This window comes from Lineus longissimus, chromosome 17 (genome assembly GCF_910592395.1).
Source record: "Lineus longissimus chromosome 17, tnLinLong1.2, whole genome shotgun sequence".
NCBI lineage: Eukaryota > Metazoa > Nemertea > Pilidiophora > Heteronemertea > Lineidae > Lineus > Lineus longissimus.
In genome coordinates, this window is record NC_088324.1 from 15578845 (window position 1) to 15603375 (window position 24531).

The 24531-nt window shown below is 41.8% G+C and overlaps 1 protein-coding gene across 2 annotated transcripts in view; it reads left to right on the forward strand.

Annotated features, from left to right (window-relative positions):
• LOC135501279 (LIM domain transcription factor LMO4.2-like) overlaps positions 1-24531 on the forward strand; it is an 82222-nt gene that overhangs the window by 32896 nt on the left and 24795 nt on the right. For both annotated transcript variants that reach the window (XM_064793308.1, XM_064793309.1), the window contains one exon: positions 1205-1484. In XM_064793308.1, the coding sequence (XP_064649378.1) occupies positions 1205-1484 (280 nt within the window). The remainder of the gene's footprint in view (positions 1-1204; positions 1485-24531) is intronic.

Genomic DNA, 24531 nt, shown 5'->3' on the forward strand with positions numbered 1-24531 from the left:
GGGAGGTCACTTTCGTTGGTCGTGGTGGTTCCTAATTGAAGTCATACCGTATTTCGTCGATCTTCATTCCATGGCTGATAGTGTCAGTGCCATTGGTATGCGAACTCGATTAAACCGTCCCGAATGAGACAAAATCAGACAGCGTGCAGAATAGAGTGTTGTATCATACAATCTCTTTGACAACATCATCATATTGACAGTTTACTCATTCAAACCAAAAACAGCAAGTCTGATGAAATCTAAACACCACTGAGAGCGTTTGTGTATCCAATTCTTCAATTTATACATATTGTTCACATTCAATTTCATTCCTAATACATTTCCTAACACCAGATATCACTCCAATGCGTTGACAAGGCCTCCCAAATGGTATAATGTTTCCCAAACTAACTTACAAATCAGATATATTCTCTTTGAGCCAAACAGGAAAGGACAACTAACCCCTTGTGGTCATTTTCCTCGTTTCACATTCACCCAACCCTCAACGGTATAAATGTGAATAAAAGACGCGTATGTAACACAAGAGAACACAAAGTATATAGATATTAGTCTCTTTACCCTTTGTTAGTTCTCGAAATCGAATTACAGCTTTCAGAGCTTCTTTCATAATAGATGCCCTGAGTCATCGGACTCGGGCAGAGATGGTTGTGACATTGAAACCCGGCACTGGGACGACTGCCTACAGATGTCTCCGATTTCGCGGTTTGTCAGCCTAATGTTAAATTGATTTTGTTGAATCCGCAGATTGAGAATCAAATGTTTGATAGTGAGAGACTGGATTGCCAAGGGACATGATAAACTGGTGGGTTTCATCCGAGAGCCGGAGCTTGGTTCGCGACGGCTTCATATAAAATTCATCGATCAATATTTCAGTGTAATTGGACCAACCAGAATGCACAAATGACCACTGATAACAATACTGAGTCGACGCTCTTACTGTAGATGAGCATACCCAGTGGTGATATTCATCTTCGAGGAGACGGTTACAACAATTGAACACACTCATTTTGTTTCAGGGTCGTCTTTGTATATCCTCTTCAAGACACGTTTCTGATCAGTAAGAGCTGTATTGCCGCTCTTCAAAATGGCATCTGCCGTCTATAATGTTAAAGCTTCCTTACATCATTTCTTCTTTGCAGTTATATCCGATCAAAGGTGGTGCCTTATGCAATTCTGACCGTCATTTTGTCTCTCTTTCTTGCAGGCAATCCGGCCCTGAACACATCAACCGCCAACACAATGACGACAAACGCCACCAACAACAATAACAATAACAACAATAACAATAACAATCGTGAAGCAAACATGCGCAGTTGCGCAGGATGCGGCGCGCGGATATGTGACCGCTTCCTGTTACATGCTATGGATAGATACTGGCACACAGGTTGTTTGAAATGTTCCTGTTGTCAAGCACATCTTGGAGAAATAGGAACATCTTGTTTTGCGAAAGGAGGAATGATACTCTGTAAAAATGATTACATACGGTAGGTGGCGCTTTTCGATGTTATCTAATTCTCATTTGTGTAAGCAATGTGTCGTGTTATCCGATCCTCGTCCGACATTTGAAAAGCTACCAGTAACGTCTTTTTATTATGGGATGTTGCGACCACATGGTCACAGCAGTCTGCGCGCGCAATGATTGGCCGAGAGAATGACAGGGACGCTGCTATGCTACATGATTGTCGGTGCAGCGCAGATAATCGCGTGCGATGAGACGTCACATACTACAAGACGATACTGGTCGGTAAGCTCCAGGGCAGCGGACGGACGATCGGCAAAAATTTATAATTCAATTCGTACTTTGGTCAATGAAACAATTTTGAACAACTTCCAGAAAACTTTGATCTTCTCAGTCTAAATGTTTCTCAACTTCGGATGTATGCTTGAAATCATAATGAACAGTATAACTCGCCAAATCTCGTGATCCTAATGAGGCACTCTTTCGTGCAAACTTCCTTTCATTGACGTTACCGTTTTTTCCCCCAGCAGACGTACATAAGAAGCGCATGCGCACAGTCTTAATTGGCCCAGTCCCTTTCTGATTGACGTGTATTACATGATTTTGATGATTGGTACATGACGTGCTTAATTGGCGGCCAGCATGCAACAATCTCCGAATGAAACGACTCCGAAATTCCCAAAATATTTAAAATAAAACGGATCATTAGCACTTGCACATACATCATTAAGGGTCTAACACTGCGTGTACCTTGCATCTCAATCGAGCTCCATTATAACCGGCTAATTAGTGTCCCTCCCCAAGCAGGGACGTCGGCTATTAGCTACAATGCATCTATCCGTATCCTACACATCGAGAATAAGTGCAGATCTCATTTTGGGATAATTAACCGGGATCTATAAAAGGCCAGCACAGACCACTGGCCAGTCATTAGAGAGCTTTGATGAAACCCAAACTTGCCACATCAGCAAGTTGGACGTTGTTTGTCCAACCCGCTAATCACCTAATTAGTGCATATCTTCTAGTGGTGATTTTTTCCTTTGCATTGGAAGGGTTGTGAGAAAAAGTGACAGCACCTTGCACAGTCGTAATGAGCATGTTTGCTGCCGAGCATTGATGTCAGCACATACATGGCGATGTCTGTCCAGTCTTTGGTCTAATTGCATATTCCCCCGTTTGTCACCATTGGAAACAGAGAGTAGGCAAAGTTGACCACTCTCGTCAGGATCTGAAATCGAAGGGAAAAACTGAATGGTCCGTATTACTGAGCTGTTTGTACCCCGAAGTTCAGGCACTAGGATCAACATTTAAAGACTCCATTCCCGTTTGGTTACAATTCCTTTCTTATCGTATTGATATATTGAGCTTAAAAACAGGTCTAACAACAGGCCACCGATCCGTGGCGATGTTTCTTACCTTCAATATAAAGAGAGCGATACCCTGGTGAAATTATCTTGCACTAAATCCAACATGGCTGCCCCTGTTCTTTCCTAAACCAGCGTTTCTTCTCTAAGCTTCTCTTAACGATCTCCTAATCATACCTAAGACGCTGAGACGCTTCACTTTGATGACAGCGCAGGACATGTGCCGCCTATTATTAATTAGTCTACTAAAACAAGAAGAAATATGGAGAAACAAAGCTTTGAAACCTGCCCAATTACCGCGGCGTTCTAACAAGCAAATTTAATTGTTTTCCTTATTCCACCTGCGTAGGTTCCACGGTGCTCTTGATAATTTCTAAATAAGGCCTTGCTTTCTTACTGTATCTGGCTTAAATCCTTTGCCATCCCAAGAGTAGTTTCGGGACCTTTGTGATTCCCGAGTCTCATATTGTCTTTACCCTTTGTCGAAAGTTTAAAGAGAAAGTTCCAAAGGACATTGAGTTTTGAATTGGCGAGATTAAAGGTCGTGTTGTCTTCTAACCTCTACCAGTTGACGTCTTTGTCATGGGAGTTTAATCAGTTGAAATTGTGAAAAACGCCCGTTGTGAAATGTTCCGTGGCTTGAAGTGAACATGAGAGTGCATTATCTCACTTTGAATGACTTTCTCAGCATTTTTATCCAGAAGATAACTACGGAAGTATAAGACTTTGACAAGGTATACCCTCAATGGTAACCTTTGACCACAAATACAGCACAAAATGAGTCAATCTCGTCAGGTTTGTCCGTGCAAAGTTCTCAAAGTTTAGAGCTCTTTTTAGTAAAACCTAGCACCCATTTGTTGTTGCTGTCGGTATCACATAACAGGAAGTGATGAATTTCTTGTTACCCGTGACAGAAACTCTCCCAACGTTTGCCTCGCCCAACTGTATTTTATCCAAAGAACGAAAAATTGCCACTTTCCAACGTGCAAACGCCATGAAAGACAAACACGTTAGACGCCCGTCTCTGTTGAAATTGGAGCGATTCAATTAATCTTCAATTCGAAATTTAAAAATAATCATTAATTTCATCACACTAATCAAAAAGTCGGATCGTAAAATAACTGAAACCAATTACATGATGAGCGCATTATTACAGTGTCGTCTGCGTTCGTAAATGGCTCATTATAGAATAGGAACTCATTACTGGCGCGGATGGAGACTGCCGGACGAGTGATAAGGCATCCGAGAGCTTATTAGACAGAAATAATTAGAGAAATGTCTTTGTGGCAGAAATCTCTGGATCGTATTAGTAAGGGTTATAATTAGTGCTTGATGATGACGAGAATAATGAACGATTGCATTCTGTCGGAAAGACTTTGGTGGCCAGTGCGCATGCTCTCACGTGCAAACAACTTCTGTTTCACGTAATTATGGTGACCATTTTATTGTTTTTTATGCTTTAGAAGTAATGCATCCTGATACGGTGTTGCCTATTGAGTGCCCACGACTTCATCGTTTGGGACATGGCTCTGCCTGACCGATGAGGCAAATCGCCACTACATTCTGGGGGCCTCTGAAAACCCGACGTGAACTGGAGTGCCCATGCCCCTAGCTACGGTCTACTTGGACCCCTTCATACATCTAATGTAAATGGATCCAGCAGTCAATAATTCAATCTCACTCCCAGTCCTAATTCAAATTTATTGACTGGAAAACCTACTCGATTATATTTACCAATAAGGGTGCAAAAACCACACTCCTCTCGCATCCCCTGTAACTAACTCATACCTATCCAAGACTCGATATGTATGAAAAAAACTTCTGCCTAATTATGTTCGCTATAATTGCATCTGATGGCTGAGGCTGTAACAAGGTTGTCCGTATAATAGGCACACCACACTCGGGGTCTCATTAGTGAGGCAAACTAACGAACGCAGGCCGGAAAGAAACCACTAGCTGAGACTGCGGGAACGCCGGCCATTAATTGACCAAGTATAGCTACATGTAAGAATGATACGATCATTACATCGGATGCAGAACGCCCCCTTTAGTTCTGGCAGCGCGATTTCGTGTAATTTCCCAAACGCTGAACACTCAGCTGGAGCATCATGTACTTCTTCATCCTTCTAACATTATCAAAACATCATTAGGCAAGGCCATCAAGTGCATTGCGTAAGAGGATGAACTGCAAGCCACACCAAGCCATCTCGGGTTCGTTTTATAGAAATAATTGTCTTGGTTTCCCAATTATGTCCCAACAGGCTGTGCAAATTAATGGTGTCGATTCCTGAGAAATTGGCTTTTTGCAGCTTGTTAGTGGAGACTGTTTGCCACCAGGGGTTAAAGAAAAACATGCCAGGGATCAGGTTCGACGGCAAATTGACGTGAGAAATTAGTACAGCCCTAATTGGCTGTGGTTAATATTACACCACCGATAGGGGGAGCATTGATTCATTACGACGCGTCAGGGTATGTTGTGATGACTGGTGACAAATTGGCGTAGAAAATAGTGCAGTGGGATTCATACTGTCACCTCTGACACCAATGTTTGTCATTCCGGGTTTGTTTTGGAACACTGACCTGAATTGCTACCAAACATAGCATTGAAATGCATCGGTAACAGCCGATTGTACATTTCAGGAGAATAGTAAAGGAATGGCTGTATGTAAGCATCAGGCAACGATCGTTGAAAGACAGTAGAGTCAGTGAGTGTGTGGATAACAACCAAGCGATGCGAGATAATGATAACTCCTGGCTGAATGGCTTAATAAGCTTGGTTATAGCTAGAGCTCGGGAGATACCCAGCAGATGGGCTGTTTTTTGTGACTACTCTCGGGTTCAGTCATAAGATCCCGGATTGGTTAGCTTCTATTGAATACAGGGCCTCTGATTGGCAAATACCTGATTGTCCTCGAGTACCAGGGTCTTCAAATCCCGCTAAGACGAGTTTACCGCATTTCACAGAATCACCACTTTTGTTGGTAAAAAACCATCTGTGATATTAAGTTCAACATAAAAAAGCAATCTCAAGGCGTTGTACACATAAAATCTTAAAAATTACTAACTTGTCTTGGTGACCATTGTTTGCCCTAGCAACGCTGTATTTTGGTTAGATACCCCGCGGTTTCTGTCGATGTTTTTGTAGATTCCAAACCACAAAATCAAAATTTGTTCAAACGTGATCGGCCAAACTGAATGACCCTCTTGACGTCGATTCAGTTTGATCGTTAAAGGCTTATCTTCAGTAAGATCTTATTGGATCGAAACAAATAATGATTTAGGTTTTTGTTTCCCTTATAATTCCTGAAAATTATCTTTCCGTATTTTCGCTGATTTTAGGCCAAGTTCACATTAAAAAGAACTAAAATGTTTGTAGATGCTTAGAGTTAGTGTACTGAGTAGCATTGCCTACCTAACTTTAATCTTAGGACAATAAATATATTTAAGACAGTTCAAAACGTCAACTCAATTTCTCACTCATTAACCAAAATATAAACAACTTCGCACGCTGTTTGTCTGTGTTTTGGCCTTACGAAAATCCGATCTAAACCTTCCTTTCAAATTCAAACATGCGTACTTTTTCAAGTGTATAACGAGCCCATTGAAAGTTTAAACTCGATCCTTTATACCACTTGAGGAGCAAAGCTAGGCTTTAAGAACAATAGAATGTTCATTGGAAGCTTCTTATTAGAAAAAGTATAGGTGAGCGAAAGTCTTAACATTTTGTTGCAAACTTTTTTTCATTTTGGCACATTTTTGGTTACAAAATATATTTTCCCGTAGAGTGGAAGGACGAAAACATAACACACAAAACACTATCAAGCACTGCTATAGTTATCTAATCTGTGATTTCTCGTGTTGTCATTCCGAAAACAGAATTTGGGAACACTTCCGGTCGCATTGGCCAATTAGAAGTGCAACATTCTAAATCAACGGTATACACATACGAACCAATCGCAAGCTGTTATTTTGGGCAGATTTCAATTACTTCGGGATAGGGCTAATTAGGCTATAAATGGACTTGTTGCATGATTTTTATCAAACATCCCTTCATTGACCATTCTCCTCCGACCTAATTGAACGGACTGTATATTCTGCGCAGATCTGCTGCTGTGGCAGTGATCCTGCGGTTTATTCTATCATCATCTAGCATCATCATCACGCGGGTCATTGTAAAAGCTGGACTCGTCTCGGCGAGTCTGATGAGTTGGTTATTAAACTGGCATTAGGCTTGTGGCCTCTCAATAAGTCTGATCGCGGTAATTAGCCCCTGATCCGATAAGGGAAGCCATAAATGATATTAAGTCAACAGGTTTTGACTCTCTGGCGATATACTGGACGGATTTCGTTAGGCATATCGTTCCCGGGAAAAGTAGGGGTGAAAGATTCATTTTCATTTCGCCGGACTTCTCCTCAAGTTTGTCCTTTCTAGGGCCATTGCACGCTCATTGCTCAGAGTATCAGGTTACGTACAAGCCAATACTATTGGAATGCAACACTTGTAGCATTATGGAGGGCGGACGAAAGGCTCCAAAGAATATAATCTTTTGAATGATTCTGTCATCAATATGATGCTGTTTCTCACTTCATAACCAACGTCTTGAAACATCTACGTAGACACTTTACAGCGAGCTTGCCGAGTCCTCTCCTTTCAGCCAGCTCTGATGACAATTTGGTATTCAATAGATATCTAATTAATCCCGAGTTGTGAGGAATATTTGTGAGAGCTAAAGGTACATTTATCTCCAATCAAAAGTGACATATTGTCCTTGTTGAGACACATCTTGTTATAATCTCTCCCAACTTCATGAGCATCGACACTTTTCGCTCGAGCGGAAGTACTCAAACCTCCCAACAGGCAATGCACTAATTCAGAAAAATGCATTTTGAATTAGGACGAGCGTTCGGTTGGAACAAACGCGTGGCGTGCAATTAGTGGGGTAATGTGATGAATTATGAAAAGGCACTTTACAGAATCAATTTTCATAACTATCCTCATTAGATATTAATCATATTGATCAGATGAATGGCCCAGCCACTCTAGGTACGAACATAAACTCATGAAATATTTACTGCTTCGTGGCTCTTGGTTGTTACTAATGGAAGGTGGTGTAGTGCACCGTTGAAGCCGTGATGTTGTGGATTCATCCAACGCTTTAGAAATGGCTCATTAAAGAAAAAGGTACGCTCCTTTTCGACCGAAACAGAGAACGACCTCTGAGGTTGGGTTGGCGGTTGATTCACGTTGTCACTTGCAACGTCCACTGTCACTGTCATGACCTTACATGTAGGCTTCCTGTCGGTCAGTTTCTGTCCAACAAGGACAAATGTTAGGCCCTCCTGGAAGCCACCAAAATAGCCCTGATAGAAGTCTTGGCCCCTGCAGCCGAATCATATAATACACCCAGTCAGTGAACGGGACACAGGCATTACAACATCAACAATTACTAATGGACTAATGGCCTCACTGTCCAACGTCATGGACCAATACTCTGTAACTTTATTGACTAATACTAATTAATGCAAAATTCCTTGCGGCACCCATCAAGAAGTGTGGGCTGTCGGCTGCACGCACTTTGATAAACATGTAGCGACATAGGTTATCTTTGGTGAATTTCTCACTGTAGCTGAACCCTGTTCAGGCGTATCTCGGACTAAAGTTCTTTGCCGGCCATCGGCCCTCTGCCATATCTTAGACAGAATCTTCTATAAACCCTTCTGTTTGTTCTAGTGGCCCTGAAATCTTAGGAGTGACAGCGGCCACACTTTTATTATTACATGTATATTTAGGTCAAGAAAGGTCGATAGTTTTTCTGTTGAGATTCTGGCTCAAGGAAGTCCTGAGACCTGAGCTCGGAGACGATGCATTAGTCGTAATTGGCTTGAAGTCAGAGGTGCCCAACTAGTAATTAGATGATGCGAAGGTAGATGAGTTTTTCTGCCTAAAAGTCATAGAAACCTTTCAAATTTGCCAACTGATGTGCTTATAAGAAGCTATCTTATAGCTGATAATTACCGACGGCATTGTCCAATATCCATCGGTACGCAATGTACGCCCAACCTAAATGCCTGTTTTCACGTTGTCGTCGTTTCTTTCTCACTTTGTTCCTCAAACATTTCATAATGGAAGGTATTTCTAGTTAGAAATGTTGGCTTTGGAACAATTAAGTTTGTATGTTAAAGGATCCGCAGGCACAGACCTTGCGTCCATTCAGATTCCGAACGCAATGTTCGACAAAAGCTTCCGAATAATCAGATGAGAATGTCCAAGTTGCCGATATAATGGCAACTTCGTGTATCATCAAATTATACCCAAAAGTGGCTGCAACTCACCCAATATCTGTGATCTTAAGAAACATGGCAGAACGAGCACGTTGCACGATCAAGGCGTACTCTTGGCCGTTAATTCATTGCTCATGATATTTGCCGTGTAGCAGGCGATGATATAGGTTAATGGCCTGGCGAATAACAGCTAAAGGATCGTTACGAAAGAGCCTCCATTACCAGATTATCATTAGCAAAGTCGATGGAGTTTTAGACATCAATTAAGGCTGCTTTTCAGGGCTGACTATGTTTACATATACTCGAGAGTGAATACAAATTAATTTTAGCGAAGTAATACATCTTTGCTGATGAAATGTATTAATTTTGATTCTATCAAGTACGTTGGATTATTTCAGAGTTTAACGCAAATTGGTTTTAATGAAAATCGTCAACGCCTTCCTATGCTGGCTTAATGGAGAGACCTACTTACTGTTTCATTTCGAAATTAATGATAGCTCTATTCATTTCCGGTATTAGTAACATCAAAAACGGCACAGGAATGCGCATGCGCGGAGTATCATTCAGAGGAATGCAATTCATTAGATTCAAAGTCGAGTATCCACCTATTTATATGTTTTTAAACCTCAATTAAAGCAGGGGAATCATGATTATAAAGGACGACGTAATGAGGCCAAAAGATATGGATGGAGATAAAACAATTTGTACCAGTACCAACAAGCGAAATGTACAGTACAGTACAGTAGCACGTTTCTTAACCACTTGACCCAGAAGGTTCATACTTGGTGTGTGGGTACCCCTAGGCAAGACCTTCTTTCAAAATGAAAATTAGAGCAATTTGACTGATTGTCTGCCATATAGGTGGCGTTCTTTGAAAACCTATTTTGGCTATAACTTATGAACGCTGCTACCAATATGGCTTATAAGCAATATCTCACTTAAAAGTGATTTGTGATTTTACTAGCCCTAATTGATTCGTCAACACTGCTGTCACTGTACTGCAATGACTAAACGACCTGCTTCTTCAGCCAGTCAACTTCTTCACATCTTATCCTTTATATCCACTTTGAATAAATACGACTCCAACCGTGATACAGACAGGGTTAAACTGTTCAAGTAAGTACCCATATAACCCAAGTATATTTTTGTGATTTACACCCCGAGGGCACTTGATAATGTAACATAAGGCTTTCTATTGACTTGACACAAAATCAATTAATAACATCGATGTATGAAAGCAAAAGCATGAACATTTATATAAAATTCGTTGTTCTGAGTTTAGTCCATTAGCACATTTTAAGTTGCCTTTTTTACGGAAGTCTGGATGTAGATTTAATTGAGAACCATTTATATAAAGTGTGGAGTATCGACATAATAGATTGCAAGTAAAAGCGTAGTGGGAAAAGGTTGGATACAGTCTATGTCAGCTGCCTGATTTGAGAGTCAGCCTATCGAATGAAACTGATACCGACATTGAAACCCTCCCTCAGCCCCGGACTTTGTCGTTATTTGCATGCAGTATCAGCTTTGCATGTGATTTCTGGTCAGTGCACGTTCTTTTTCATGCCGCCAATTTCCAATAATGTAGCAATCTTCCTAATCAATGTGATGACCAATTCTCTTACTAGGGCATTCTCAAGCCGCCAATTCACTTACAGTGTTCTTTAATGGAAGTCAGCATCAATGTTTCCTAACAGATCTTGAACTTTACCGAGGGCGATGTTTTCCGAGTAATCCCGATGTTACCGAACTCATACTGATGTTTGGTGATGGCATGTCAGAGATTTGGTGAAGAAATCCCGAGCGATCGAACCTCTCCATTAGCGTGCACCTCTTGCCGTTGAGTCCCGGTTAAGAATAATTAACCAATTAGCCAGAGTCAGCCAAGTGAGCCGTCGATTATCGGATCTGTAGATCTCAATTTCTAATTACGACATCGATGCTTTTATAGATGCGGAGTGGCTTTCTGCAGTACGACAGTACCATCATTATGGTGTCGGCATCAGTAAGTTCAAATCTAGTTGCCTGCTTGGTCGTCTCTGTATTACATCGCAATACCAGTCACATACCCAAAAACAATGACATCTCCTACAAGACTTGTTTGGTTTCTGGTCTCTTCTTTCTTCTACTGAAAAATGCCTCATCTAAAAAGTATGGTGAGATGAATATCATTCAGTGAGCAGGTTGGCATCTTAAATATATATGTGAGGCTTCTGCTTCCTCAAGCTTTGTCTGATCCGTCATACTTCCAGCACTGTACCTGATGTGACTAAATGCTTTTCGACCGAAAGTCAGATTTATACTAAAACTGTCGAAAATGCTGCATTTGATCAAGGGACTCCTGAACTTTTTTCTGTCAAACGTTCTGTTCTAGGCATGTTGAATGTTCACGAGGCCTATGGTAACGGTTTATTCCTGCACTATGGCTTCCAGAACATCTTATGCTTTCAAGCAAGCTTGGTTGTAGAAATGAGTTCACCACTGTTCGATGGAAGGGGGTCGGTAGACACTCTCACCAGATGCAGAACACCAATTGCCCTACAATCCCCGCAACAAATACAGTTTGAAAATCGTGTTCTTCGTCACTTCACTTCGTCTATCCTTCATACCATCAATCTTAGCTCCAACTTCTCCTGCGAATTGATAGCAGATAATTACATTGCTTTTATCGCTGTGTCCTTATTTACCTTAATGGCATTAATGCCTTGTTTAAAAGTAGACCATTGTTATTATTGCCTTGCCGTTATTTCATATCCATTAGCCGTGTGTTCAATGGTCAGCAGGCAATGCCATTAACGTGGTCTACGTTGACATTGCTATTTGAAGCTACATGAATGTACACAGCAATGTACAGCGTAACACATACAGAGGCACGAGTACAGCAAAGCCCTTCTCTTTCCAAAATACCGATGTCTTTGATTTCTTGATACCCAATGGCGCAAAACAAAAAAAAGTGAAAAGTGTTATGTAATCTTTCAGTGATCAATCAGTAAAAACATGATTGTTATACAGTGTGATTTGACATCTTTTTCACGAAGAATACACCTCAGAGGATGGCGGCCTCAAGTAAATTGAAATCTACTCCAATGCCTTCCCCGAAAGCCATAGGCCAGCAGCCAATCAAAAACATTGGTCATTCAAGCACTCGTCCTCATGTTGTCTGGTCCAGAGGCGTGCATTGCTTCAAACGAATCTTCATTTGTCGAATTTTTGAACCCTGCTGATACCAATAAGGTGGTGGCGGTTGCTTCTCTTCAACATCGTTTATAGAACGCCCAGCCTAAGCCCATCAGCCATCTAATATCCTGGCGATGTCCATTGGTGTTCATGTGTTTTCATTATATTGATGCCAAACCACAGCAGTAGCAGTAGGGGTTTCTCTTTTTTCTACCATTTCATCATATCAATTATCCTAATCAATATGTTTTTGATTATTTCAATAAGTGCTCAGCTGATATTGATACCCAATGTCCAAATGGTGTTACATTTCGTCATGTTAATCAACTAAATGGGTTCCATGTTTTTTTCATCACAGCTAGAATCGAATGGTCAGTCTGAAATGGCTTATCGATGTAAGGTACATGATCGCACGAATAACAACAACAATCAGAATACTGTACATGTATATAACAAGGATTTATTTATGTCTTGGGAACACAATCACCTTTCGTGACATCCATGATCATTTCGATAATTGCATAGCTTCTGTATTGACATTATACCCCATTAGTGTAAAAGTGTAATCTTTTATTAATGGTCCCTGTGTTATGTCCATTAGAGGAGATTTGAATGACCAGCCCCTCTGATTCCATTAGGCCAAAGTACGTGCATGTTGTAAAGTGTATACGGCGCCTCAGCCTGCATTAGCGACTGCTGCTGGTACTGCTGAGGGTGGCAACTCAAATCAATTACTTGCAATGTAATACAGCAAACACAGACTCGGCAATCACATTAATCAATGGCTTCAATCCTCACTGAGTCGGAGGTCAATGGTCAGTAGTGCCACTGACTGGTTTATGAAAACCGTATATGTCCTGCTTGACAGACAAGGCTTCGAGATCGTAAGGTCCCTTCTACGATCCAGCGCTGCCTAATCTTGACCCACCAAGTGACTTGGATATCAGTGCTACAAACCACATGGAGCATGTATGGCACTGCTTGATAATTAGGGGATCTCGACTCCTATTTGGGCAAGAGGCAACCATGCTGTCGCCTGCGAAGGGAAATGAAACTAATCAGCACACAGTGTGCGAACTGTGAATTTTGAGTCTGGAGCAGTCTGTATAGGCTGAAGGTCAATAATGCTGCATGATATACGGCTAGTGGTGCATCTCCAGCATCTCATCACATCCAAATCAATTAGCTTCTGTGTGAAGAGTAATTACAGCAAAAACAACGTTTGCTTATCTGCGATGCATTGTGTCACGAAGGAATTGGATCCGTGAAGCTGGTCTGTCGTATAGGGCAGTTACGCTATAGCCGATGTCAGTATCAAGCATTCGTCGACTAAATACGTGAAGCTTGCGTACATGTGTATGGCTTGAGGGAGTGGACTGAAGTCCCAATGTCGAGCAAGAGAGTAGGGACCAGTATCAGGGCGTTGGGTGAAAAAAAACAGGGAAAAAAATGTTTATGCTAACTTTTATCTTCTTTGTGTATCACAATAACGTACCTTCCAGGGGAACTGAGGTTGATTGTTTTCTCCATCGACTTTGGCAGGGATGAGGGTTTTTGACCAGTCAAGTGGCAGCACTCGTTTTAGTACAAGTCAGCTACACCTTCAGTGGTCAGTTACACACACACAGGTTCTTTGGGAACCCCGGTGTTCCTTACGTTGTACTCAGTTTCACTAAAGCCTATTAGCTTGGGCAGTAATTATAGAAAAATGTGCTTATCTCTGAGGCGCCGGCTGGGAAGAAATTCAATTATAAAATTGTATTGCCATTGTAGGCATTGGTCAGTCTCAGTCCCACTTCTCACGAAGCTGATGTTCAGCTATGGGATGATTTAGTAGCACTCGCCTGAAAAAGAATTAAGCAGCCAATTAACTAGAGCAGTAATTATAGAAAAACGAGATTATCTGTGTTGAAACGCAATTATTGCAAGAATGACTGTGGTCAGCTTTCACTTAATCATCATTTTGGCATCCAGCAACTTAGATGATGGACGACGGTCATTGCGGGGAATAAACATGACTGTTCACAGATAGAATTCCTTCATAAAAATTCCTCGTTAGCATCAGTCTGTAGGATAGTCCCGGAGTCAAGTATATTTACTATGAGTAACTGACATAGATGTGCAAAAAGACTAAAAAAGCGTAGTATAGTGCTTCGAAGGTATGTTTTAGAGTTGCAGACTGCGTGACTATGACACACGAAAACCCATTACTATTCCTGCCTTCAATCGACACGTTCAAACCAATTAGCTTTCAACGCTAATTATCGAAAGGCTGCGTATGGTTATCTTTAGCAGAGGCTGATGGTTCCCATTTCTGTATTAATACCGTACACACTCCCAAATCAAATCAGACTAATGCTAATACTAATGAGGCGTGATGAACTAGCTATGTTATTCCCTTGGTTCATGTCAAATTCGAGGTGCTGATGGCGACACTGCGCTACTCTTAATCAGGCAAAAATCGTTGCGGATTGGGATGGCCTGGGACGACTAATTGCTTGCCAACATTGGAAGAGGGATTGAGTTGAGAAAATGCATTGGCCACTTAAGTGTGTCTTGCTATATAACGTGCCACGACAGCGCTTCTTTCTATACGGCATTGTGTGTCCTGCTACACAACATCGGAAACAAATGCTGAAACCTGCCCAGAGATGACGACAGGTGAAACTTGGGGTTGTTAACAAAGGTCCAGGACAGTACGTTGCAGGTAAAAACTACTCTCGAAAGGGTGCAAAACAGTCGGTAAAGTGTCTGTCCACTTTTCCATTCACCAAAGGACTGCCCTTACAGAAACTCTGTAACTTTATTTCTGCCAGCTTGTGATTGACGGTTTGTCGCCAATATCGGTTCGTGATGCCCCACTGAGGGAAGAAAAGGCTCGCCACGTGTCGGCCATACCCACGAAGTTATCGATCTCATCATAAGGCCATGTTTCTGAGCGACCGGAAGTGGCGATGATGTCGCCTCCTGTCTTACGATGGGAGCTCTGGGAAGTACACTTCCTCAGCCTCCACGCATCAGGATATCAATGCGCTTGACCCAATATATTTTGGGTTTAGCTTTGGAGCCTGAGAACATCCCTGATTGCGCCTCTGACATGAAAAGACCACTCATCCCAGCCTCTTTGTGTTGATAGGCAGGTAATTCTATTAACCACTAGGAGATGTAATTAAATGAACCCTGACTTGGACCGAGCATACGGCTTATGTTCCATTAAAGAGTTGATTAAGGCTTATGGCGGGATGGTGTTGGGATGCACGATTTCTTCAATACTAATGACACAGCATATTCATATAAACGCCTCCAAAGCTTTCTACATAATTTGTCAGTTTTTGTCAGTATGCAGAAGATATATTCAATGAATGCACCCACAGTACCATTTCTCTCTTTTCCAAATTAATTAATAAGCCCTGAGCTGATGTGGAATGATAAACTTTTCCTCAATACTAATTGCGAGCAGGACTAATGTTGGAGATATTTACAGAAATGTTATTCCAGTTTTATAGACCCTTTTTTGTTACTTTTCAATACCCCTCCTGCATTTGTTCACATCTTATCGAACTATAACATCCCCATCTTCCTTAAAGCCCTTTCTGTGGCCATGTTGACCTTACGGCTGCCCTTTGAGATTATGTAGATGGGGGGGATAGTCAAAGCTAAACCCATCCATAGCCTTGGGTAATGTCTCATAAAGAGGAGGGGGTTTCCTCCGACTCAAGAAATGTTGTTAGTGAGAAAAACTTAGCTGATTTCTCCGATCTCACTTCCATTTCAAGTAACTTTTCAGTCATTAAAGCTTCAACATGGGTAATCAAAGTCACTCTCACATCTTCGTGGATGGCGGAACACTCACGAAATCTCGCATTTGCTTCTCTTTCTTAAACCAAACACTTTAAAGTGACACCAATGTGAGTGAAATGAATGGGAAAATAAGTAGGATATAAAACAAAAACAGTACTATATTGTCAAATAGATTGAAATACTGCTCATGGAATTCGAATACAAACGGGTCTAAATTGAAAAACAAGTAGGTTTCATTGCTACTTGAATGGTTCAATTTCAAGACTATAGCTTGTCAAGAGTGAATTAGAAACCTCTGAATGAAGGCACGGTGAATAGCCTCTTGACTACTTTTCAACTCAGCTGCGTTCAGGCTCTTTGTTGGGTGGATTCCAGGTGTCATTGCCAAAAACCTAAAATTGAATATTTCTTTTTAAGTCAATAACATGCACGCGCGGTTCGATTAAATGGTGTATAATGAATAACGCAACAATGCGACCGCACGCGGTGTCTGAAAATAATCGTCCGCCATTGTTGAATTGGGTCGCGTTTTAACATGGCGCTTGTTAAAGTCATGTGATTTTAGATATCTTCTGCCAATGCGTTCCGTATTAATATTTCATCGACGAAAGAAGCCTGGGGATAGTTTGGGATTCTGACATGTTTTATTAGATTTGAAGTGCACCCATTGTTATCATTGTTGTCAGTCACATGAAAAGGACGCTGGGGCTAATTTTACACCAAGGGTGTCGGGTTTTGTACGGATGCATTTTATTAACGCGATCGCTCCATTGAACAAATGCAGAAACAGATAGTAAAAACAGAAGACATTACTGATGCAATTCATCTTCAGCATGATTTTAGGATCGTAGAAAGATTTTACGATTTTCGTCCAGTTTGACCAGTTGCAAATAATTCTTCGTAATCACTGAACATCCGTTTTGGTCAACAGATTCACAGACTTGCGGCCAATAGAACTAGGTGCGGTGGGTGGACGTGTGAAATCTGATTGAAACGGTCTATCCACATAATGGCGCCTGCACAGAAATATCTAAACGACAGGTTTTCACCTCAAGCAAATACTCAGACGGTCGTCTGGACATCAAATTATCAAAAATGATAAGATTTCCCCTCAAATACCATCATCTCAAATTACACATCCTCGGGGCTACTGACGCGCGTTCAACCAAACGATCAAGAAAAAGGGCGCCAAATGCTTGTATTGTTGCCTATAAAGGTTAACAGTGGGAGCGACGCACTTTAACAATCGGACATTCCTTCTTCATTTATTTCCCATCATATCAGCCCAGTTCCCGTCTAATTGAATAAAGACCAAGTTGATCAAAGTCATTCGAAGCGTCATTACGCTAATATGCGTGTGTGTTGCAAAGAATTCTTCGCGGCCCGAAATGACAGATGGGCATGCGTGGTGCGCACAATACAGGTTCTGACCTACAGTATCATACTGTGTCTCCCCCTCCACCATGCGTATGCTCATGTATACATCAGGCATAAGCTAACGTGCTTCAGAGTGCATTTGTAGTAGTAAATATGGCGGATATTTATCTGTTTCATGGTGATAAGCCCGAGAGAACGCGTCAGTAGTTGCAGCATCTTGTTTACAATTTCTGTTCAAATAAGACTGAGACCATGGCATCATTTGACACACCGAGATAGCTAATGACTTGCACTAGGGCACATAAATTTGGATCAGGACTGGTGTATTTTGCTGCACAATAGGTAACCCACTAAATCGTGTTATAATAAAGTCGAGACGGACTCGTGATGTTGGGGGTGTTCCCAACGTCTGGCAGTATCGAGAATGCTGCACGTTCCCCCAGGCTAGCGCAGAAAGAACTCAACTAGAAGGACAATTATAAGGCAAACACATTAACTAAATGATAACCATTATCCCTGAACGCTTCATAATGTATTTTGAGGAGCCACGGAGGTCCATTTTAGCTTCATGTTACAGGACTTTGTTTCAGAGTATGATAGTCTGGGAGGGGAGCTATAGGCAGGAACTAGAGGGTCTAGTTGTGTTGTGCAGGCGACTGTGCACAGTGAGTTGGAGGGGTCCCTCGCAAAACAACCTTAGTCCTATTCTTAACCATATGACATAGGTAGTTTTGCCTCGGAGTCCATCAGTTAGCGTAGCTGGGTTGAATGGTGATACAAATTCCTCGTATCTAGTGTAAATACCGCCGACATTGCCGACATTTTACAACATTTCGCTAACCAACTTTTCGAAGGTTTTGATAAGAACATATCGGTGTCAGTCCATTGTCATTCGATCTTTATTCGCACTGCGTCTTAAAATGTGCAATATAATACACGTTTCAAACTTTTTTAGGCGGAAATACCACTAAGAGCAAACAACATGCATTTTCCTTAGATTCCGCAACTTTAAAAGCATCCTCTACCGAATTGAAAGAAATCAAAGGTTTTATAAAATTGGCGAAAAAAACCTCAGTAGGCCTGGTACTCTAAATGGTTAAAAGCTTCCTGGTGAATACGAAAAAAACGAGTAACAAGCCCGACACTTTAGAAGTTTCTACTTCATGCTCTGGGAGAAGAAAATCCTCCACTTTAGACATTTCAGAATAAGGAAGGAAGTATCCTACTTCTTGAGATACCGCATTTGAAAAGTACTTTAAGATAACGCCTCTATTTACCTCGAAATTGAAACAAATTTTTTTCACAGGGACTCCGACTTTCAGTTGTAAGGAGTCTTCGGGAACAAGCGTGATATTTGGCAGTTTTGCGGTGTAAATACTCGATGCAGTATCGAAGCGAATTACCCCAAGCTCATAGAGACGCTGAGATTCGTCCATGCTTAGGTCGTGAGAATCTCCCGTCTGGCCAATGAAAGAGAAAATCTCGAGTATTGTTTGGAGGCGATGCAGTGTGTTGAAGTAGACGCTGACACAGCTAGGATGCGCTGTCGTGTCCTGCCAGGGAACACCGATTTTAATGGGATATGGAATATCATATTCACCAAACACGTTTCTCATTTCATCTGTATCGTCACTTTGAATAGTGATGGGAAGCTTGTTGAGAATACTTACGCGACCCTTCTTACTTCTCGACGAGGGTGATTGGAGTGAAGATTTTCTCAGGTTTCATGGATCCTATGTTGATATAAGAATGAGAGGGTTCTAACTTGATGTACGTTAGGGAACAAGGCAAAGCTCCACGACAATGATACAATTCATTTGTCAAAAACTGAGAATCTAAAGTCATTGCAAGCGAAGGTTCTAAGAGTGAAATTTGTCCAGTACCAACATGGAAACTACCAGACAGAGATAAAAACAGATATGTAATCACCACTCCTCGGAAAGCACTAAACTCTCAAACTGCTGACAAGACTTCAAAGCCAGATAACTCGTGGACACGCCACGTGACATCTGATTTGTCACCAATCACAACAAATTTTGCCAATTTCTGCGTTCCACCTGACGACGGGATCAATTACACCTAGAAACGCGGCGAATTGAGGTAGTTATCATACCTTGATTCCCGTGCGTTCCGCGGCCTTTTCTGAGATCAAAGTCAGCTCAAGCTCGAGCCATCTCCCGCGCTAAAGGTCTTCTCATTAGCCCGGACGATTAGCATGCTAAGATGGCCGGACAGGGCTTCATGATATAACCCGTCCCCAGCACATATACTTGTATTCAAAAGTGCAATAATCTCATTGAGTATCATACTCGACCCAAGGTGGTATTTTATGGTGGCATTACTGATTCTTCAGGCACAGATTGTCATCTTAGGGACAAGGTTTTCTTCTGACGAGTCTTCAACAATGCCAATAGCATGACTTCGCGCGCCATTACACCTCGAATCACCAATCTCTCCGCATCATAAGATTAACAAGATCAAAGTCTTTGAGATTACCCTCCTAATGTCTGTGCGTCGCTGAAGATGTCTGTTCGTCTTCTGGTCGACTGATCCCGACAAAGGGTCACTTCTCATCCCGCGCATAGTGCAACATGATGGAACTAATTGTCACGTGCTAATTGGCTTATTTATACACGCGGTGTATAAAGCTGTGAGGTAATTGGCTGACTTTTGATCACGTGGCGCATGATCGATGAATGATTGGTTAATAGTGTAGGCAGAAGTAAACAAATGCAACGATCTCCAGTCTAAGTCTATTCAGACGTTTCGTGGAAGATTGGAGAAGTCCACTTTAAAGTCTCTCTGCGAAGTATTATGTCTCTTTATAAATCAGTGAAACTCACCATAAGTCAGTCTATTCAGACGTTTCGTTTAATTGATACTTTTTTAATGAATGACTTTACAAATTTGATCAACCAGGTTATATACTGCTGTGAACAGAGATTGTAGTTCACGCTACGTCCTAACAGAAGCCAGCCGCCACTCCTCATCGTAATCGGGTTTGTTGTTGTTTATCTGTAATTTCATTCGCTGAGGTTCGACGAAGGCGTGGCTTCCTAGAAGTTTAGTGGGTGATCACGGCCGATAGGTGGCTCTATAGATGTGCGTTCCAGAAAGCAAAATGGCGGTTCAAGTGAATGATTGGTTGATGACACACGACTGATACCACTGATACCATTACTTCTTCGTATATTTCATCAGGTCAAAACAAGACAATTATAAACCTCCTAAAAAATACTTGTCTCAATCCTGCTGTAATGATGGTCGGCTACAGTAGTTGTATCGTTTCCGTACTTGAGCCTGTAATTCTGCATGGAAGTTCTGTGTCTTCATTTGATGACTACACGGCTTCTGAAGAACGCTCAGCGACAACTATTTCTCGTATATCCTCCCGTGTTTCCAGGCAAGTCACATCTAGTACAAAACCTTAAAAGTGTTGCTCTTGATCGGACAATAATCTTCCAATTTATATAACACTCATCTGGCTTCAACTACGGACAGAATAAATCGGGGCTAGAAGCCAGAATCCAACCAAGTCTTAAGGTTTCTCTCTCTAACGTTTGGGATCACGTGTGTGTCTTCCTTATACTGAGTGAAAGAGCGTCTTGATCAAGTGGAAGATTGGAAAAGTCCACTTTAAAGTCTTATGTCTCTTTATAAATCAGTGAAACTCACCAAGTCAGTCTCAATACTCACCTGAGTTCTTATGACTTTATACAACTTCTTTGAGAACTATCGGTGAATTTATCACATGTCCAAGGAAGATTACATGAAAAGAGCAGATATCGCCAAATTTTATATCACTGCCCGATGTCCATCTCTCTCACTTCTAATACATCATAGATGACGCTTATCATATCCCCTGGCGTTTACTCTCCTTTGAAGGTGTTTGGCTTAACTTTGTCCTTTATCGTCAATAAGTTTTTTGGGGGTTGAGCGTGTCGCCTCTTTATCAACTTGGAACTTATGTAGAACTACTGATCAATGCCATGTGATTAGAACATGTGGTATCTCTGCTGAAGACCCACATCAAAAGGGCTTGCCATTAGCTTCAGGCTGAACTGGTCACAGTCTACAGATACCGTGATCACCAAGAAAACTGACCAATGTCCGTCTCCAAAAGAAGCCTTCCAGTATTCTTCCATATCGTCTTGCCGTTTGACGAGATTCTGTCTTGGACTGTCCAAGGCATAATCACTGTATTTTATCTGTTTTATATCATATGGTCGTATTGAAATGTGCCTTCTCACTCAGCTGCTTTGTAGACTTGTTTGAATGCATCATCAGTTGATGAGTTGGTTGCAAGTGCTAATTCCCCATGCATTCATCGCCAGCAATGTCAGAAGACAATAAAGTTCGTTCATCAATAGGTATTTGAACAGATTTCGCCACCTGCGACCAGAAATCAAACAGAGCTCATTTGTACTTCGATTTATCACATGTTTGTCTGGGTGCTGGGATCTTGTCTTTGCTGACAACATCTGTTTGTAAGTATACACAGCCTGGACATCCAGTGGCGCCGTAATGTCTACTCAGGCTGCATTGGACTCACAGAACCCCAGCTAGAGTGTCAACACAGCTTTACTCTCAACGCGTTTGCTGTAATATCCATACCGATACCACACTCAAAGGTTTAGTCTGCAGACGTGCAAACAACGTGTGCTGAACATCACCAGCCTCTGTTGAATATCCACATTTCCTGCACCGGGCACACGAAGCTTTCACAGAAATATTCTCGTAGTTTCTTCTGGACACTCAAAGTCCCTAAAGTTAGGCTTCAACACCAATAGTTTCGGCTGAAATGTCCACACAAGCCTGCGCTAGACAGGTAAGCTTTCTGCGGAAATGTCCAACACAGCTTTACACAGGGCACCAGAAAACTTCGCGGAGGCGGCCACACCTTTCGCTGCTCTATAAGAAACATCAGGCACCAACATTCAGTGCTTTTGTTGAGAAGTCCACACAGCCTGTGTTGGTCGGCGCTTGAATGCGATGTCCTGTCTATGCAAACATCAGCATCGGCTTGCATTAATTGATGAGATCGATACCGAGCAATTAGCCAGTGATGTGTGATCTGTGCAACCACTGCTCCCCTCAGCTGTGTCATCATATACCACTATCACGCATATGGATCGATTGCTCATGGTCCAGAGTCGGTTGGAAAGAATCGGAATCTTCGGATCTACTATCTTACTCCATGAAGTAAACATGCCAATTTGATACGCACACGCTAACACTTCTGAAGAGACTTCTAAGCATTTTCTCAAGAATTTGACAAGAAGATGTACAGTTTTTACCTCATGTTAATCTTATGGACTTGTAGTTAGATGTCCTCCGTGATTCCACTTTGTGCAAACTTCGCTCTGATTAATTCAGTAATGTTTCGATTTACCAAACCAACCAAACCAACCTACTCTCTTGTATTTCGGGGATCTATTGATCTCAGATTTCCCAGTTTTGACATTGACTTAGAAATTGCTTATTAAACTCGCCAACACCTACTCTTCAATCCCGCTAAGTTTGTATATGATCGTTGATGAAACATCTTCTCTTCAATCCCGCAAAGCAGATCTTTTCAATTGCCACACAGCGCATGCGCAATGACTAGCCCAATTTGAGGCTACGGTCAGTAGAAACAGGTGACGCTAAAAGCCGGAAAATAATCTTGTCGTGCTCCGGCCAGCGCTAATTAATATCAGATCATGTTCTGTTGAGAAGCGTTCCTCTTCGAGGGGGGCATAAGCTTTTCGATTACCCATAATTCAGTGGACAATGACACCGGAAGTCTCCCGTTGGACTAGATTTCCGGTGACGTGGTTTGATATGATTGAATAAACCTCGTCCTGAGCTACAGTTTCACTACGACAATACGTATTCTTCTTACCACACTGGCCTTTCCTTAGACCCTCGGAGCGAGCTTGATGATGCTGATGACTGCATTATAGGTGAAATGAGTTGTAAGAAAGATTGTTGAAGGCTTCTCTTGATGTCCATCGCCTTCATTACTTATAGTCATGGAGCCTTCAATTATCTCTCTTTATCAAGCGAACAGCAATTTGGAGTTAAGTGGCCAGTGTGCTCACAGCCTGAACAGGTTTAATGTACTCTGATTATAAACAAGAGACTTTGCCTTACTTTGCTTTCCCCGGGTGTTTATCGACGATGTACTAGGCAATCTGACCATTAGTGAAGCTACCGGCGAGTGGAAGATCAAAGGAGAGTTGGCTGAATGGGCCGAGCATTAATGGGTTTCAGAAAGGTTTCAGAAAGAAGCAAGGCAGGTTGAATACGGATGAAAGGTCTGGTAAACAATGCCTCATTTAATGGATCTTGAGCTCAGTTTGTAATGGGATTTGTCTTGTTAAGATTTGATGAGAAAAGTAGGTCTAAGATTGTTGAAAACAATGGCATCATGGCTTAAGATATTGCTTTAGAGTCAGTTTAAAAGGTTGACAAATCATATGGTTCCACAATCGGTGGTTAGAGAGATACAAGGGAGCATATCGCTTCTCCAAAACCTACTCCTTGTTTTCGTATGCCAGACGTGAGGAGGGAGCTTGATGAAAACCTGTCTATTAGAAAATGACAACTGCGAGGATGGCCAAAAATCAAGAAAACAAAGGCCGAATCTGTCAAGTACCTTCGAGAGTAAGCTTAAACTTATGTTGGGTTACAGACCAGGTCTGTTTGTTGCCATTTCACCGCCCGATTTCCCGATGATTTGCCGCAGTTCGGTTTACCAGGCGGAAATCTCAGAACGGAAGCTCAATCGATCATAAATCATCTGTCCCGCAGCAAATACCATGTCGATGCTCATTGGAGCGCACAAAAACATCCTGTAAAATCCAGCCTCGTTTCCAGCTGGGTGCGCCATTAATGAATGACAAATACTGGTGGTCTGTGAAAACACGTCCATTCCGTCGCATTAGCGGAGGAATTATACAGATAAGCGCTCAGGATGTCATCAAGGTTTTCCGCTTGTCTACACGTAATTGATGGGCCGCAATGAAATTTTAGTAGCCCCTCCGATACACTCTCAAGGGCTTACAATGTCGTTTAAAATCATATAAT